General features: G+C 29.2%; 1 protein-coding gene across 2 annotated transcripts; it reads left to right on the plus strand.

Moving 5' to 3' along the window:
• Positions 1-2,041: 2,041 nt before the first annotated feature.
• LOC106358304 (serine carboxypeptidase-like 10) lies at positions 2,042-16,374 on the plus strand. Of its 2 annotated transcripts, none has more exons than XM_013798054.3 (14): positions 2,042-2,285; positions 2,431-2,576; positions 2,654-2,730; positions 2,815-2,934; positions 8,593-8,695; positions 8,764-8,801; positions 8,915-9,016; positions 9,121-9,207; positions 9,294-9,380; positions 15,334-15,405; positions 15,488-15,606; positions 15,777-15,890; positions 15,969-16,026; positions 16,089-16,374. In XM_013798054.3, exons 1-14 carry the CDS (start codon positions 2,155-2,157, stop codon positions 16,200-16,202), a joined length of 1,368 nt encoding a protein of 455 aa, XP_013653508.1. In that variant the 5' UTR covers positions 2,042-2,154; the 3' UTR covers positions 16,203-16,374. The 2 variants fall into 2 exon arrangements, with proteins under 2 accessions (XP_013653508.1, XP_013653506.1); XM_013798052.3 differs by having other exon boundaries at positions 15,969-16,014; positions 16,103-16,374.
• Positions 16,375-20,191: the final 3,817 nt, after the last annotated feature.

The following is a 20,191-nucleotide window of genomic DNA, read 5'->3' on the forward strand; positions in this document are numbered from 1 at the left end:
CACCTTGAACAGATGTCCTTCCTTGAACTGATTTTTCTGATTTAGAATCTTCAAGCTTGTCTATATATAATGTGATTTCATAAAAAGAAGAGTAAATAATCTTAATATTAAAGTAATGATTTAATCTTTTTTTTTAGAATATATCGGTTATATTTTATTCAATTGTGTGTTTATTATTACTTTATTTTTGAAAATTAACATATACCAAATTACTAAGTTCTATAAAATTGACATAGTCATGGAACTATTTACAACTAGCCAATTCATAAATATATGTACACATTTAAGATGAAAACCAAACTATGCAATGAGTACAATAAATATGATTTGGTTGAATTATACTAGAAATAGTTATACTTGAATTTGATGGAATATATATAACACAATACTCACAAATGAGTAATTAGATGAATCCAATTTTTTATACAAAGTCAAACATTAAATAAAAATATATTAACCAACTATTAAATATAAATTATAGAACGATTCAACATATTACTAAATAAATATGAAAATCTCAAATAACATTATAAATATATCAACCAACTATTAAATTAAGTATCATTGTTATATTTACTTATGTAACTTTAAATCGAACAACACTTTTGTTTATTTTTATTATTTGATTCTCAAAACAACATATATTAAATCATACATAATCTGACTAAAAATATATATACAAATCTAAGATAAAAATAAAACTACATGAAAATAACAAAACTAATCAAAATTTTAATATGTATAACAAAAATATCTTAGTTGAATCGAAAAATTAAATGTTGTCTAATATATCTAAATAATAATCAAACAGTCGTGATATTATATATTCAAAATTATACGTCTTATTAAAATAACATAATGTTATTTAAAATAAACCATGCATATTTATTATATAAATAACAGAATAATTAAAAATTAAAAATGAAATATTAATAAATTCTTATAATGTAAATAAATTATTATAATGATTAATTTTAAAAATATTATATGTGCATAAATACGGGAAAATCACCTGGTATAAAGTAAAAGGAAGAAATAGGAGAAAATGGGTAGCTAAGAACCCATATTTTTAATGAGTAACACAAAATATTTATAAACGTAGTTGGGGACACGTGACCTCGTAGTACCTATGAACGTGCCTCCCCCCCCACCTCTTGAGATAGGATTTGGATAAGAACGAACAGAACGATCAAGAATGTTCTGAATCGCTTACACGTGCTAATAACAAGGGACCCTCACTAATAATTTCTAATGATAAGAGCTACAGAAGTCGGATACTTTTTTATATTATAATTGGATACTAGGTGTTTTTATATATCGTATACAGAAATAAAATTTTTTAAAATTTAAATTATACTTAAAAATAAAATCTTGTTAATTTTAGATTTCATTATTTTTTTATAATTTTAAATTTAATTATATGTAAAAATTCGGATAAAATAAATATTTTTAAACAAATAATATTTATAACATATTTATAGATTTAAGATTATAATCATTTGGAAATTATTTTAATCTATTTCTGGTTAAAATATATAAATCAAATTCTATAAAATTAAGAGAATTTTTTTAGGTATATAACTATCAAAACGTAAAATAAATAATATTTTTAATATTTGTCGATATTAAAAAAAAGTAAATAAAAAAAAGTTATAAATTTTGAAAAGAAAACTGCATAAAATTAAAAAAAAAAGTTTTAGTAATAAAAGTTATATAATTATAAAAATATAAGTAAATAATATTTCAAATTTGTAAAATATTACTATATTTTGATTTATACTATTCTTTTATTTATTGTTATGTTAATGATGATCTATGATTTATTATCAATTTATAATAAAGAAAATATATCATTGAATATAAATGTCAATTTGTTTTAAGTTATGTCACCATTATTAATATGTCATGGTATGTTATGTTATCATTTTTTAAAACTATTATATTAATAACATATGATAAATCACTTTTTAAATAATGTTTAGGAATTATTAGTTCTTAACTGCTGCACTGACCACATGAACTAAAACTGTTGCTCATTTATGTCATTATTCACAGTGACGAATGGTTGCTACCTCTATATAGAGCCCTTTTAACGCGTAAAAGACTCAATACTTTTTGAACAAAAAAGACTTAATATTTAGAATTTTAAAAAGAATGAGTTTGACGCTAAAGCTTCTGTTTCTCCTTCTACTTCTTTTTGTCTGGAGTCAGCATGTTGATTCTGGCTCTATCGTCAAGTTTCTTCCCGGTTTTGAAGGTCCTCTTCCTTTTGAGCTTGAAACGGGGTTTGTAAAATGTTTATTTTTTCCTTTTTACCAATGTATAAATATGAAAAAGAATAATAATAATAATAATATACTCTGACCAAAATAATAATAATACGTGTGTTTGAGTTTGGAATTAGTAATTTGCTAATCTTGTGAACGAAAGGTACATCGGTATTGGTGAGAAAGAGGATATACAATTGTTCTACTACTTCATCAAATCTGAGAAGAATCCAATAGAAGATCCTCTTCTTATTTGGTTAAATGGTGGACCTGGATGCTCTTCTCTCCTAGGACTTCTTTTTGAGAATGGTAAAATCTATAAAATATATTCATTTATATCATCATTTTCAATGGTTTTTCTTAAATTGCTAAGAAACCAAAAATAGGACCTCTGGCTTTTAAGTTCGAGGTTTACAATGGAAATCTCGCTTCTTTGTTCTCTACTACATATTCATGGACACAGGTAATGATGGAAAGTACGTTCATATGTCGATCATAAACCCAATGATCTATTTGATACTTTTCATAATCTTCATCACATTTTCAGGTGGCTAACATACTATTCTTGGATCAACCTGTTGGATCTGGCTTCTCCTACTCAAGAACTCCACTTGATAAAACTAGTGACACAAATGAAGTTAAGATGATCCATGAGTTTCTTCAAAAGGTACTAATAATATGGCAAACTTGAGTGTCTTCTGAAAGCCCTTGTATGTCTTGTAATCGGTGGCAGATCCAGAAACAATTATGAGTGAGGTCAGATTTTATTAACTACAAAAGAACTTAGGCTGAAATTTGTAACTTTGGCTAACTGGAAAGCACAATAGTTTATAATATTTATACTTGTCTTTATTGTATTGCATCTATAAATATATAGTAAATTTTAACAGAACAAAATCATTGGAAAAAAATTTCATGAAAAACTGAAAAGCTTATAAAAAGGTTTTCTATAGATTTAATTTAATTAGAAAAATTTCTATAGCAGTTATTGATAATTTGGCACGAGCCAAAATTTAATTTTACATAAAATTGGTGAAATATGTAAAGAAAAATTAGAAAAATAAATTTATAGAAAAGAGGTTTTACTCTCACATTAAAATTTAGATCAATGATTGTTATCCTCAATGAATAATTATATAATTATATTATATAATTTAAAACAAAATTTTGTTTAATAATTTTAGATTTATCTAATATTATATTAGATAATTTTATATTTGGATTAGATAATGATTATAAATTAATATAATAAAAATTATCCAAAAATAATATAGCTTAAGATAAATAAGATAATTCATGATTGTGTTGTTATCCAAAAATAATATTTTTAATCATAAAAAGTTAAAATTAGGAAATAGAAAATTCAATACTAGTCAAGAATTTTTTTTTCTAATGAATGTAGTTTCTACATAATTTTCAAAACTATTTATAATACATAAGTACTTACAAAAATTTTAATGCAATAATGAGCTTATATGTTTAGATGAATTTCTTTCATATATAAATTATGCAATATTCAATTTGATTTTTAAAGAATAAAGAATAATTTATTATAATGAAAAAATATCCGTAATATGAAATGTCCGCATGGGCTAAACACTTAAAGAACAAACTAGATTTTTCATCCGCAAATCCGTGCGGATAAATTTTTATTTTATAAATATATAACAGATACCAACGCAAAACTTTTAAAAATATAATTTACATTTTAGTGTTATATATTGGGTAAATTATAATGTTATTAGTTATGTTTCTTATTCGATATTATTAATGTATAATGATTTATTTTATACATTTAACTTTATTATTAATTGTTATTATATATTAATATATTTTCGAGTTTGGTAAAATAAATTTATAGTATGAAATAAAAAAATTCATATATTTTCTATGTTATTTATTTTAGTATATTGTGGAATTTTATAAGTAAATAGATTGTAATAATATTATATTATTAATTATGAAACAATCAATGCATTAATTTAAAAATATTTTTATTAAGATTTTCTTAGATTATTTCTAACATATTTTGTTAAAATTAAAAATAAAATTTAAATTTACAGTTAAAATTTATTTATTAATATCTATATAATTTATAAGATTTTTCAGAAATGTTATATATTAAATAGATTAACTTAAATAATCAAATAGATGTAATTGATGAAATAGACCTAGTATGAATTTTTATGGTATTTCTATTAATAAAGAAGATATGGAATATAATTATAAAATTTGAAAAATATCAGACACTTTTATTTTATTTTGTTTTATAATAAAATCTTATTTAAATTAATGTATAATAGTATATATTATTAATTACGAAATTAATCAATGGTATTAATTTAAATAAAATATTTAAATTTTTAGAAAGATTTCGTTAGATTTTTTCTCAATATTTTGTTATAACTAAAAATAAAATTTAAATTTACAGTTAAAATTAATTTATTATTAATATATTTAATAGATTAATGTAAATAATTAAATAAATATAATTAATGAAATAAACCTAATAATACTAGTATGACTTTTTTTATAGTAGATAAAAATAGTTCTTCTTTTTTAAAAGAGAAGATGGTGAAAAAGATAAATTACAAAGAGGTCCATGAACGTATATCTACCTAAAAATTTGGGGACATTAGCTGCAATTTAAATGGGGACGGCTGGTTGAGCAAAGAAAAAAGGGACAGCTGACCCCACAAGCATTATCCTCAAGACTAAACCAAAGGATAAATACCAAAGGGTACCACTCCCCATTGTCAGTCTTCGACCGACAAGGCAGGCCCAGAGCAGTTGTGATTCGAGCCATCGCTTAGGTCCAACGCGAAGGGGCATTTTTTATCAATTTTTTCATACTAAATTTATTATTATTTATAACTAAACCAAATTTAAATAAAAATAATAGTAATAAATGTAAAGCTTTTACTCCTGTTTATGAATTTTATCAACAAATTTATTGATTAAGAATATAATCAAATTATTATTATTTTTAAAGCCTATAAACCTTATATTAATTGAGAATTTTAAAAAGAGTTTTTTTTAAATGCTTAAAATGCAAAAGCCTATACCACTTCTCTTTTTTCTTTAGTGGATTCTTTTCTTTTTGTATTCTAATATTCTTTATCATTGTTATTGTGCATTCATCATACCTATTCTAATATTGATTAATTATTATTTCAATATTTATTTTAAAATAAAATAAAACAATATTTTGTGTAGTAAATGATTATATAGAATTAACTACATTCAATTATACAAAATAAAGTCTATCAATTTGTTATATACTTAACTTGATATATCTAATTTTGCATAAAAAAATTTAATATTACTATAAAATTAAATAAAAAAATAAAAAGAGGCATGATTTATTTTTTGCTTAGGGCATATAAATAGATTGGATCGTCAGTTCGTCACTATCAACCCATTCCTACGAATAATGTTAGACATTTTATCTAATAAATTTGATTCGATTTATTATTCATTTCGATTCGACTGGAAAATTCAGATATCCGATCGTAAGTCTTCGTTACAAAGCAAATATTAAAATCAATATCCATTAATAATGAAGTAAATCACAAATATTAAAAATATCAAAGTCGGCTTTTATACAAATAGAAGTATATCTTCAACTAAGTAGACAATTTTAAATATATAATTTTAACATATAGTTTTAATAATTTTATTTATAAAATTACTTGTAAAAGTATTAAATTAATAAATGAATATAAAATCTTTATAAAAACTACATTTTTTCCTAAAATTTATGTTTTATAAAAAAGCATTTATGGAAGCTATAGTTTCACAAATTTTAAATTATATAAAATATATAAATTTTTAAAACAAACTTTTATAAGTTTTTTAGTTTTACTTATACGGACAAAATGGATACAATATTCGTGAGTATACTTAAATATTCTTAAATATATATATATATATATATATATATATATATATATATATATATATATATATATATCCAAAAATGAGACATCTATATTTTTTGAAGTAAAACAAATAAAAAATCAGATGTTCGTAAACTACAAAACAAATCACAAATACTAAATTTTCTCCGTGCCACCCTTACCTACGAAACATATATATAGGGCCTCTAATTATTTTAACTGTTTGAAGCAACTTTTCATTGTTGCTAAGGGGCTGTTATTGGTTTATATATTTTGATTGATTTAGAAATTCATATAGTATTTATAAATCCAAGTAAAATATACAAATCCGAAGATTTTCTCTCGGATTTGAGTCTTTGTATTTTTAACTAAAAAATTCAAACAAATTCATTTAAATCCATTATAATTAAATATATTAGTAAATCCGTACGATTGAATAACACTTGATTTAATATAGAATTTGTGAATCATTAAACCAATAACACATGATTTTAATACATTTTTTAAAATCACAGAATTAATAATACTAAATTTATTCGAATTTTCAAATCCATTAAAATACAACTTCCAATAACTCCTACTAACTTTTTTTCCCTACGAAACATATATATGGATCCCATAATTCTTTTAACTGTTTGAGGCAATTTTTTCATTGTTGCTAACTTTTTTTTTCATTATTGTTAACTTGTTGACCTCGAGTGCATAAAACTTGTGAAACTATTTAGTACAAAGAACAAAACAAGATCTTAAATATTTCATTATTCAAATATGAAATGAATAAAAATATATAATTAATCAAATTTCAATAAACAAGATTCAAAGAAAAATAAGATAAAACAAAAAATCATGGATGTTTGGTTTAATTTTTTTTGCTGTTTAGGTTTTTATATTTATTTGATTGACGTAAACAGCAAACATCAAAAAGTTAAGTGATTTGGCTATATTGGCGATTAAAACTCATGATAAACCTATAAATATATAATAATATAAATTTGTTAGATGAATTTCCAGAAAATAAATACAAAGGTTTGATTTACTCTTATTAATTATAAAGATACTATAAAAAATTTTGTTGCATAACTAATTTTTAATAATTTTAATTTTATACGATTTAGGACCTCGATTATTAATATTGTATTGAACTCGGTTATTAATTTATATATTTCATGATCGCCACTGCAAATGGGTCAATGTACGTATAACTACAGAAAAAATGTGGGGTTATTAAGTGAAATTTAACTTCTTTAGTCGTAAATAACAATGTAAAAATAAAGTTTACATATTTAGTCAATAAAATAAAGCTTATATATTTAAGTGGAGGCAATTTACCCGCAAGCACTAGGCCAGAGACTTATTATCCGAGATCTGATTCGAGATCTGCTCTAAATCCACTATGAAAATCGGATATTTGGGATGTTCGGATCCGATCCGGATGATAAAATATTGGATCTACCAAAACCGAATTTGGATCCAGATATCTTAATTATTAAGTTTAGAATCTGGATCCGTATCCGTATTTTAAATATATATATATATATATTTAATTAATATTTATACGTAAATTACTCTTACAATACTATATTTAAATTTGTATTATATTATACACACATATATATATTTATAATTCTTGTATAAATATTTAATTTATGAATAATTTTTGAATTTTAGTATTTTTAAAAATATATATTTTTTTCATAGAAAAATATTTTTTTACGGATCCGAATACCCACATGTATTATAATATCTAGCCGGATTTCCGAATTTCGGATATATAAAAACCACTAATCCAAATCTGGATATTAAATTCATAGATCAATAGATCCGAATATCGTAAATATTTCGGATATCCGGACCCATAGCTTCGCCTCTTGTTGTCTAAAGTTATCAACCTTGGCTAGATGTAAGCCATCGCATTTAAACCTAGCCCATTATTATACTCTCTTATTTTTATATACTTGGCATCTTAAATAATTTTTTTTGTTGTAAACTAGAGGATTTTCAATTTTCAATATAAAATTGATTAAGTTTTATGTTATTTGACCAATTATATTATGAAATCTATTTTCATGGTTGTTTTAGGGTTAAGTGAATATTTGGTTATGTTTTTGTATAAGACATAAATATTTTTTTTAATTTATGTGCGTCATTCTAAAACATCATCTAGTAAAAAAAAAAGTATTTTTAATCAAACTGGTTAAGGCTCTTATTGGTATTCTGCCAGAGGTTTCCCTTCTTCTTTTTTGAATGAATACATGTTAAATAAAAAAACAGTTTTGTACAATAGGTGCATCATTGTTTGAAAAGATTAAATTTGTAAAACTACTCTAGAAAGAAACTTTCATCTAGTAGCAAACTCTATGAGAGGTTACCTCATCACTTAAAAATCGCCAATCTCTACAGTTATTTTTTTCCTTTTCTTTTGGCAGTGGCTAAGCAAGCATCCACAGTTTTTCTCCAACCCGTTTTACGTTATCGGAGATTCTTATTCCGGTAAGATTGTTCCAGCACTCGTTCAGAAAATCTCAAAAGGTATGTTTTTATCAAATCAGTCGCTTTGATATTCTCTCTTTTTAACAATAGCGGTATCATTGATGCAGGAAACTATATATGTTGCAAACCTCTAATCAATCTACAGGTCATTAATATTTAACTTCTTCTAATTATTACATTTTTTCAAAAATCAAAGATTTATAATATCTTTTTTTTTGGTGTAAATATTTATAATATATTTTCTTTGTACAAAACCAGGGTTATGTGCTCGGAAACCCAGTAACATATCCTGAATTTGAGTTAAACTATCGTATTCCATTTTCTCATGGAATGTCATTAATCTCTGATGAACTATACGAGGTATGAGAGTGCAACATGCCCCCAAATTTCCCTTTAATTTTCTATGGTTACCACTTACGAAGCCTCAAATGATACAACAATGTATACAACTTTTTTTTTATCAGTCATTGAACAGAAATTGCAAAGGAGTTTATGAAAATGTGGATCCACGTAATACAAAGTGTTTGGAACTTGTTGCAGAATACCATAAGGTAAACACTCTGAACTTCAATCATTTTTTGCTAGGTACTAACTACACCAACATTAATTCTAATTTTTACTTTTTAACTACTTGCAGTGCACTGACAAAATAAATCCACATAATATACTATTGCCAGATTGCGATAACGATGGAAATTCGGAAAATATATCTCCTGATTGCTATGTAAGTAATGCCTCTTTCCTCCATCTAGTGACCATTTAAGAGGGATGGAAAATGAAAAACCGAACATGGAAGTCCCATAAAGATATGAGAATCAACAATTTAATGATGATAACATTTATTAGAAATCACTTGAATAATTTTATAAGATTTTTTCAATCAGTTTGACATGACACGACATAGTTTGTGTTTCCCAATTGACCAATTTTCAACTACCCAAAATTACTCTACACAACAACGTTTATGTCTCTCGCAAGATTGCTTACGCATCAAGACACTAGATCTACTAGTTTCTTCCCAGTTAGTTTTGGTTTCTCTCTTTCGACCAACCTAACTCGTATCAGGTCTTCTTGTATGTATATCACCATGTCCTCTTGCTCAGTCTTTGGATGCAATCCACATGTTCTTACATCCGACTCTGGAAGCTCCATATTTCTTGAGTTTAGACTCTCCCCATTTTTAAAATAAACTTTTTGAAAAGTTCGCCCTAGAAAAGCTCTCTGTCCCGATTTTCGAGGCCGCACCGCAACCGTTCCTCCTCGACGCCGGCGTCGGGTCCTCTGCTCAGCCTGCTTCTCTTCACCGCTCTCTGCTCTTTCCATCGTCATCTCCAACTTCAATTCTTGTGTCTTCGCCGTCTCTTACGCAATGGTTTCCACGAATCGCTTTACCGTCGCCGTCTCTCATCCTCCGCTCGTCACCGCTCATCCTCTCGTCACCTCTCATCCTCTCAAAGCGAACAGGAGCACCGGATCTAGAACCACCAGATCTGCTCATTTTCTCGGAACCGTGAAGTCTCCGCTTGGTGTACAGCCAGAGCCTCCTCTCCTCCATCACGTCTCTTCACCATCTCAACCTTTTGAACCCCTGGTCATATATTCCCTCAGACAGCTTCATCCCAACAGATCTCTTGACGTGAGCTTTCAAAGTTTTGTAATGGGCTTGCGGTTTAGCTCAGGTCTCGATGAGAGCTATGGATTCCAATACGGTAATATTGGAGTTCACTTTCTCAGTTTGATCTCAGTTCGCGTCCTCTCATGGAACATCGTCAAGAGCATCGCCCCACCTCCGCCGTCTCGCCTCGTCACTCCATTTCCCGCCCCACCTCCGCCGTCTCGCCTCGTCACTCCATTTCCTTCCGAGATCTGCTGCTACTCCACCGCTAGCTTCACTAGTCCGTCGCATCTCAACGCCGATACAGCTTATGGACTCTCCGACATATGTTTTTGGTTGGGCCTAGCCCATTTATTGGTTTGTGAAGGGCTTTTACTAAAGTCCACTCATTCATGGCCCACAAAGAACTTCCCTATGTCGGATGTTATAAAATTGAGACATCGCTCCTCATCTGAAGCATCATGCCGGTCTGCGGTTTGTCGTCTCGTCTCGTACAGGGTTCACCTAGCCCCAAGCTGTGACGTTGTACAGGGTTCACCTAGCCCAAAGTTCATGAGTATTAGATTCAAATCTAGGCAAAGGAAGCCTTTCTCTATGGCTTTTAGCTATGTTTCTGGAGTCACTCACCTGTTCTTGCCGCCTATCAGTCCTTATCTTCGACAAAGTTCCATTGAGAACTCGGGACGAGCTCAGCCTCCACTGTTCCAAGACAATTATTTTTTAGTTGAAGCAAAGGAGAGTGTGTCATCACCAGTGTTTGTGTCTGCCAACCGTTTCAAAACCCTCTCAATAGGGCCCCTCATCGTCGGTTCATATCCCGACTTCAGTATGTTCTTCGGAACATCAGTTTCAGGGTCTCAAGTGAAGCATCTTTATGGGTATCTTCACCCCTTTAACACCTCTATCACTCGTATTGTTGTAGTAGTTTTCGTTTATCGTTTGGCCGTCGAGTTTACCTCCGGTTGTAGTTGTTTAACTCTTTTGGATATTTAAGTTTAATATAAGAGTTTCCGTGACAAAAAAAAAAAAAGACTCTCCCCATTTTTTTTTTAATGTGACAACTCATATCATTCTATCATTCATGCAAAAACAAAAGCACAAAAACATATACATACAAACAAGCATACACATTCTGGGAAAACGTTGCACTTCTAGAATCACAACATGTTAGAAAGGAATATTCAACATACTTAAAATCATCAGAAACACCCATTATTTGAAGTTAAAAAGAAGACAAACAAGTTTAAATATCTGAGATCAAAAGACAATTAAAAAAAATATGAAAAAGAAATTTCCTTCATTCATCGTCTTCTTCTTCCTCATTCATTAAGACAAAAACTTTAGACAACACGTTTGTTGCAATGTCGAATAGATAGAAAACGTACCTAGAATGTAGCTTTGGATCAACTGGAGCAACCTGATGACTTGATCAACTTCATGATGAAGAAAGACGACATTGGTGGCGGTTGTATCTTTAGCTTCATCAGGAACCAGCGAGGTTCTTTCTGAAGAACAAATAAGATCTTCATCTCCTGTATTGGTTGGCACCTTACAATGTAAAATCACGATTTGATAAAGAAAAATAGGAAATATAATGTTCCTATCATCATCATCCGATCTTCTTGCCATGCGGATAACCTGATCATACACAGGGACGGATCCATAAATTTATTTAGACTGGGACACATAATTATATTTATCATAACTAATATAATATTTTGTTCAAAATATAACATAGTCATATAAAAACTCAAAATAAACTAAAAGTATACAATAAACTAAAAATATGAAAACAAATATAATTAAGAAACTTATATTATCTATAGACATTGGTTTTCAATGTAGATTGAAATTGTTTCTTAAAATATTGTTCCATAGGCACCTAGTAAAAATAACTATAATAGTATTTCAAATATGGTAAACAGTGAAAGGTAAGTGTATAATTTAGCTGAAATCAAATATATGGTAAACTATTAGAAATGATAGATAATTTTACTTAGAAGAGACTGAAGTAATTTTGATGGATTCAACAATGTTCAATTGTTAAATTAATAACCATAATTTATGTCAACATCATACTCCATGTATAAAGGTTTGTGCTGTTTAGTAAAAATAAGAAAGATTCTTTTGTGTGCAGATTTTTTTACAAAAGAAAATAGACATAGGATTCGTAACATTCGACTTCAACGAGAAAATATTAGGATTTTTAATATTTTGACTAGTAATTATATGGGCTGGAACATATTCATTTTATTTGTAATAAGACTAAAACATTTTTGTTTTGTTTTGATTGGGTGGAGCACTCTTTTCTTTTAATTGGGTGGGCGCTTTTCTTATTTTTTTCCTTAACTAACCAAAACCAAGTTTAAAAAAAATATTTTACTATTAACAAAAAAAAAACGAGTGTGGGGCAAGTGCCACAACCACTCCTCTCCTCCGTCTGCCCATGATCATACACCACGTGACCAAAGTTAATCTTCTTCTTTTAAAATCAGTGCTTACAAAAAAAAACTCGTTTCGTAAACAATGGGTTGTGTTTCGATCCACGAATCCAATTTTTAATGGAATGTTTGTAGAGTACTTGCGTTGTAGCAGGGAGATGCCTAGAGTGAAACCTTTTACATCAATGGAGAAAGCCAACAATCAGATAAGCAATAGCCAAATATAAACTTTCAATATCCCAATAATATGAGTGTTCAACTACATGCATCATGAATACTTAACTAATTAACTCAAGATTGAAGTCAAACAACAATCCTCTAATCATTACATGATTTTCAGTATCAAGAATATTAACAATGAATTACTTAACAATCCTAGGATAGTAGGCTGAAACATTCATGATAGTGTAGATAATCCAAGTGTGTCCTCTTGACACTGTTATCTCCGTCAAACGATTTCAGTAGGATTTTCCACGCCTCTTTAGCTGACGTACTCCCCATTATCAGTTAGAACTGGTCTGCTTCAAAAATCGATGACATAGCCTTTTCATTATATCTTGATGCATTTCGCTCTACTTCAGTCCAAGCCTCCTTTTACTTAGGCTCATTCTTTCCATCTACTGTAAATATTGTAGGCTTTCCACCCAGTCTCCATAAACTGTCCACGATTGCTTCATGCGAGCCTTCCAATGATCATATTGGTATGCGTTCAACATGATTGCTTTCTGCATAGAAACTACCGTGTCCATTTGCACCTTCAGATCTCACCAGTCACTTAGGTGATCCGCTTTAACACCAATAGTAAGTGCAAGATGTAAATACAATTAAATAATGTAGAAGGTAAATCAAGGGACAATAGAATGAGCAAATACCTTTTGATATATTAGAAATCGATTTAAACAATCTATCACAAAAACTTATTTAATCAGCTTTACATTGCGACTTGTGTTAACACCCTTAGACTCACTAGTGAAAGATTCCTAAGCTACCGAAGACAAAGACGGATTTTGGACACTTTTATCTCATTTAAAGTAGTTAACCAGTGTGTTTCACACATTGTTGGCTGATTCACATCCTTGGATAAATTTGAACTGGTCATGGTCGACAGTTGAGATGGTTAGTGAAGTTAACTTGGATACAATATTTTCAGCATATGTTTATTTGTCCAAAATTTTGGCTACGACTCCTTTATCCTCACTGATAGTTGTAACCGCATACAAGCTTCTCTATCAATTGCGTGAATGACATGTCGTATACAAGTTTTCCAATGTCCAACATTTTATTTATCAAGCACCATAGTTTTTTGACCATCAATGGATCTTTTCATTATATACGTGACCTTAGGTCTGACTCCAGAAGCTCCGGCAGACTTTTGAGGGAAAAAACTGATTTATATGTGTTTCCTCTTATTCGATCCAAAATGTTAGTGAATAAAGTTTACAAAATATCATATACTAAAATATATGCTTAAAGTGGAGTAACAAAGAATGAAGATAATATTATGTATATAAATACTATGCATAGTCGAGGTTCATTAAACAAAATCCAGTTATAACATGAATGTTGGTTGAAGCCATTAATACATGATAAAAATGATATTTTTAAAAAAATATCGAAGTCAATTAATATCCGAACCAACATTCTGAACTTTGCGACTATATATTTAAAATTTTAATGAATATCACAATAATATGCTTACAATGCAGTATGCACTCCATTTCAGTAGATACAATAGCTCATAAAATCTTTAAAAATTGAAACCTTAGTTGATTGCCACCTAGCCTCTCTCTCTCTCTCTCTCTTGAGAGAGTTCTCTCTATATTTCCCTCTTCTCTCATCTCTACTTTTTAGAGGGAGATAAAGATCGGGTTTGCTTTTTGGTCACCGGTTCTTTCGCCCTCAACTCCCGTTCATCGGGCTGTCGACTCTAGGAAGCAGTGGTTCCCAAAACACTTGTTTCGACGGCTTGAGACTCCTGGAGACAGTGGCTATCTTAGCGCCGCTATTGCCGGCTCTAACCTGGGGTTTACCCAGTTTATATCGATCGTAGCTCCTCGCTTTTCTATTCATCTACCTCTTGTTCTGACTCTCTGATCTATTTCCTCTCCTCGTTTGAGTCGATTCACCTTCAAGCTTATCCTTATCATTAAAGGTGTCTGTTTGTTATGAAGGATTTTAGGAGTTGTTGGATCAATTGTAGGCGTTTGATTTCTTCAGTTGTAGCTTTGATCTGTGAGTTTAGATTCTTCGGCTTGAATCTCTGTGAGGGCTCTTCAGTTGCTTCATCACCGGTTCACCTTCTCTGATAGTGCTGTGTCTCTCCTTTGCCCTCCGGTGAAAGAAAGGAATTCTTACCTTCACACATATTTCATTGATTGTCGGGCAATCATCCGCGTGGTGGATGATTAGGTTTTGGTTTCTTCATCAATGGGTTTTCTTGGTGCTTACGGCTCCAAGTTGCTTTTAGTTTGGGTCTTTCTTGTTTGGGCCATTTACTCCGTTTGATAATTTATCTTTCTCAAGGCTTTTTTTACGTAAGTATAGCCTTTGTTTAATAAACTTTCAGTGAAAAAAAAAATATGATAGCTCATACAAATATTGAAACATGGTTGTCTTGGCAGTATTATCTATATTATCTTATTGAAAGCTGGGCCAACAACGAGAGAGTTCGTGAAGCTCTCCATGTTCAAAAGGTATTTGCCAACCTTGGATTAAGATCGTTGATGATATAAAGAAAGATCTAGACTCTAAATTTTTGATGATCTTTGAATACAGGGGACTAAAGGACATTGGAAGCGATGTAACAGAACTATTCCGTACAGTCCCGACATTATAAGCAGCGTACCTTATCATATGAATAACAGCATCAGCGGATACCGGTCTCTTATTTATAGGTTTGAAGTTACATTATTTTCTTAACTACAAGTCTACAACCAAACCAAAAAAAAAAAAAATAGAAACTTATCCCAAGATCTATCCTATGATCAACTGAAACAGTATCGTAAACTATATTGTTCAAATACAATTCAAGAGATTATAATTTTTGTGTGTTTATGGTGAACAGTGGTGATCATGACATGACGGTGCCTTCCATAGCAACTCAAGCCTGGATCAAATCCCTCAATTACTCCATCATTGATGACTGGAGGCCTTGGATGATAAAAACTCAAATTGCTGGGTACATATATTTCTCATCGTATCCAAGCTTATATGAAATTCACTTTAAAATCATTGGTTCCTTCTGTTTTTTTAACAGATACACGAGAACTTATTCCAATAAGATGACATTTTCTACTATCAAGGTAAGTCTTCTTGTTTCAACTTCCTATTGTAATATTGTTGCATAATTTGCATTACAATTTTAAATCTTTTTAAGCGTTTTGATTATAGGGAAGTGGACACACGGCAGAGTATAAACCAAACGAGACATTTATTATGTTTCAAAGGTGGATCAGTGGTCAGCCTTTGTAATAGAGACTCATGGCTTTGAAGCGCAATTTTTTATACTATGAAAGACTCATTTTGAAAACGCTCAATGCAGATACTCTTGTATGTTTTTTTTATTGCATCTACATTTTTCATAACCTTTTTCGGTGCTATGCACATTTTTCATCATCAATCCATGAAACATTTATATGATAGATTACCGATTTGCTTGCCTACTTATTTTGTGAAGTCTATGCTCCAGTTCATATACAATGAACTGTATAGTCACTGATAATATTGATTTTAGGAGTGAGCTATTTGTTTACCAGTTTCACTGCCATCCTATTTATCCCAACAAACGCAAATTCTTTCTTTAATTTTGGAGAACCAGGTTCTTTCCAATGTTATAATATTGTATGTAACTAGATGCTTTGTCCGCATATGTGAATATAATTATTTTACACATGTTAATAATACTAAAAGCCATTGTTTATATGTTAAAAATATTAATATACTAAATTAAACATTCATTCATGTAGGTGTTTATTAATATAGTAGAATTCTTTTTTGCACACTACATTCATTATTATTTTTTTCATTAATTACCAAAAACAATATTTTTATTTTTATTTTGCGTAGCAATCTATTCTTTTTTTCTTTTGCAACGTATGAAACTTTTATTAATAGTCATAAAAATCAAAGACAACAAAATATTGAGTACGCCTCATGTTACATTGGAGATATTAGAAGTAAATGGCCAATGTTTTCACTAAACCATCTAACATATAAATGTGAGTTAATTTTTTACCAAACCTCATTTTCTTGTTTCTTAAATTTTATGATTAAAATTATTTTTGGATAATAATACAATATATGTTGGGCTTTTTTCAAAACCAACCTACCATTTGGAGCCAACCCCAAAACCAACATATTTTTTTGTCATTACTATTCATTCTTGAAAGTTATAAACCCTCCTTATGTTTTTGGATTATTTACAAAAGTGCCATTGTTAATTAATTATTTAATTATTTTGAAAATGAGAAAAAACCTATTACACCCTAAACATTTCCTCTTATTTACAACAATGTCAATATCATCAATTTTTCAACCACCACGAACCACTATTTTTGAGCTCTATAAAGCTCAAGAATTCAATTTGTAACCACTTTTCTCTTTCTAAACTAACAAATCTTCATTTTCTCTCATTTCCTCTCTATTTTCATCTAAAAACTCCCATAACTTCCATTTTTATAATCTAAACTTTCATATTTTCGAGTTTATTCATTGTGAGTCGAGAAATGTGGTTCTTTTTGGTCATATTTGGAGCTTGAACGATGGTAAAGGGTGGAAACGAGCTTTACACCGAAAAAGTAACTATTTACTTGGTTTTTGTCATTTTTCAGATCTTTGTCACGATAGTAGAATGTTTTGTATATCTATGCTTATGTGTAGACTTACGATGTGGTCTACTTTTCAACTTGCAGATTACTTTTGCAATTGACCAAAATAATTTTTTTTGTATAGTAGACTTCCCTATAAGTCTGCATCTTAACCTTTAAAAACAAAAAAAAAAACAAAAAAGTAGGTAGACTTACTATGAAGTCTACATAAAGAGGTTAGTTTTTGCATTTGAACGAGCTTTGGGCAACTTTTGACTTTTCATAATAGACTTCACTGGAAGTCTACATTATGTAGACTGCTAGGAAAATCTACAAAATGTCAGTTTTGCATTTGACCAAAACTTTGACTGCGTTGAATAGGTTAGTTTTGTATTTGACTAAAATGTTATAAAGTTGACCAAATCTAAAAAAATAGTGTAGACTTCATATTAAGTCTACTATTCTTAGAGAAAAAAACGTAGACTGCATCTGAAATATATTATTTTATTTTCGTCAAATGCAAAACTTACTTGTCGAATTTAGGAGTAGACTTCAGTTGAAGTCTACACTTGTGTAGACGTTCATTTCAATCTATTTGTAAAAACTCAAACTTGGCCAATTGCAAAAACTAACATGTTCTTAAAAATAAAAAATCTAGACTGTAAATGAAGTCTACTTTTGAAAGTCAAATCCTGATTAAATTTTGGTCAATTGTAAAAACTAACATTTTCAAAATGTAAACTGAAAAGAAAGTCTACACGTATAAAATCACAACTTTCTTTAAACAGAAATACTAACTCGTGGATTTTCAATTGCAAAAACTAACCCAAATTATAGACCTACTTGACAGTCCACAAACGTAAACTGAAAAGGAAGTCTACTAGTGTATAGACGGAATATAAAGTCTACGTAGAAAAATCTGTAAGAAGTGGATGTGTGTATTATCCGTTATGTATTTTCAAGATTTTTTAGTTTGATAGTGTGTGTTAGTTAATCCTAATGGTTTTGAACTATTTTGAAAAGATAATCTTTTATAATTATGAAATTATCAACATTTTGGTTTCAATATCTAGTTAGCTAATAAGTATAAATGTCTATGTAAATCTACTTTGTAATACTATCAAACATGATATTTTTCTTCGCTTATTTTGTACACATGGTGAATTTGTGCATGATGGTTGTACACATGGTGAACTTGTTGAGATGACACAAGAATATTATGATCTCGACAAGAAAACCGAGATGGTAAAAGACTTGCTTTAGTATTCTTTACCCCCATCAATCCATCGAAATCCTCCAAAGTTTATACCAACCTTGTCCTGAACGAATATCTTTATATTTTTACGAACCATCTATGAAGCTCCATCTTCCTAGAATTGTCGGAAGGGTCCTGATCCCTACTTGGTATTGTAGTGATAGTAAGTTTCTACCTTTTGGTATAGGTAGAAGAGCGTGTCCTGGCCAGTGGCGGAGGCAGTGAACAAACAGGGTGGTCAATTGACCCACATCAATTTTAAAATTTAACTTAATGTGAGTATATAATTGTAACAAATATTGATTAATTAGTTCAAATTTTACAGTTTGACCCCCTTGATAATTATGAAACCTCCACTGCTTTTTATATAATCTAATTTTGACCCACCTAGATTTGGATCCTACCTCCGCCACTGGTCCTGGCATGGGACTAGCCCATATTGTATTAAGCTTAGCTCGTCGTTGATCCAGTGTTTGATTGGGAGAGGGAAGACTACGTGGCAGTTGACATGCCAAACGGAAAGGGATGAAGACTGTGCCTTTAGTTGCTAAATTAAGATGCATTGCAATTGCTGCTAATAAAGAACATTTTTATTGTATATCTTAAATAGTTGAGAAATTTAATTTTTTAATCATCATTTCTAGGTCCATGATCGAGATTGCTCACTCGATTTCCTCTATACATTTCTTAAATCCCAAAATTATTATTATTATTATGCCTAGTCGCAAATATTGAAAGAAAATGGCTCTATATATTTCTTTTCTTGCTCCATTAAGATTCCACGTTATAAGTTGGATGCCCGCAATTTTGCGGGTTTGAATATTTTGTAACAATATATTTATTATAGTTTGTCAAATTAAGATATTTTTTCATAATCAAATATTGTATATGTGTTTACTATTAAATATTTTTAAAGAATAATTATTTTTGAAAAAGATGATTATGACTATTTTAAATATCTAATGATATTTTGTATTGAATTTTTTTACTAAATTAGTTATATAAAATATTCATAATTCAGTTTTTAATAAAAATGAGTTTTGAAGGTATGTAGTTTTGAAACATTTGAATTTTAAATAATTTATAGCTAAAGTCATATGTCTTTATTAAGATTAAAAGATAAAAAAAATATGATTGTTACACATTCTCTATATATTCATATTCAAATACTTGAGTAATAAAATGATTTTATGAGCATTACATATATTTTCTATAAATAACATATTTAATTACCATAAATTATATTATGAAATAAATTTATATCGTTTGGATACTGATAAAAATTGGTTCTAGAAGTGATTTTTTACTCATAAAATAAATAAAATAGAAAATTTATTAACGAATCAAATTATAATAGTTTTTCTAAAACTCAAAGACACCTAAGAAAAAATTAATTAAGTGATTTCTCATTTAATATAA

This window comes from Brassica napus, chromosome A7, assembly GCF_020379485.1.
Source record: "Brassica napus cultivar Da-Ae chromosome A7, Da-Ae, whole genome shotgun sequence".
NCBI lineage: Eukaryota > Viridiplantae > Streptophyta > Magnoliopsida > Brassicales > Brassicaceae > Brassica > Brassica napus.

Bases quoted from the DNA above. Each gene is read 5' to 3' on its own strand.
- LOC106358304 (XM_013798054.3), top strand. From the start codon at position 2,155: ATGAGTTTGACGCTAAAGCTTCTGTTTCTCCTTCTACTTCTTTTTGTC. The intron at 2,935-8,592 runs GTACTAATAATA...TTCTTTTGGCAG, and splicing joins TCCATGAGTTTCTTCAAAAG to TGGCTAAGCAAGCATCCACA. The intron at 8,802-8,914 runs GTCATTAATATT...GTACAAAACCAG, and splicing joins AACCTCTAATCAATCTACAG to GGTTATGTGCTCGGAAACCC.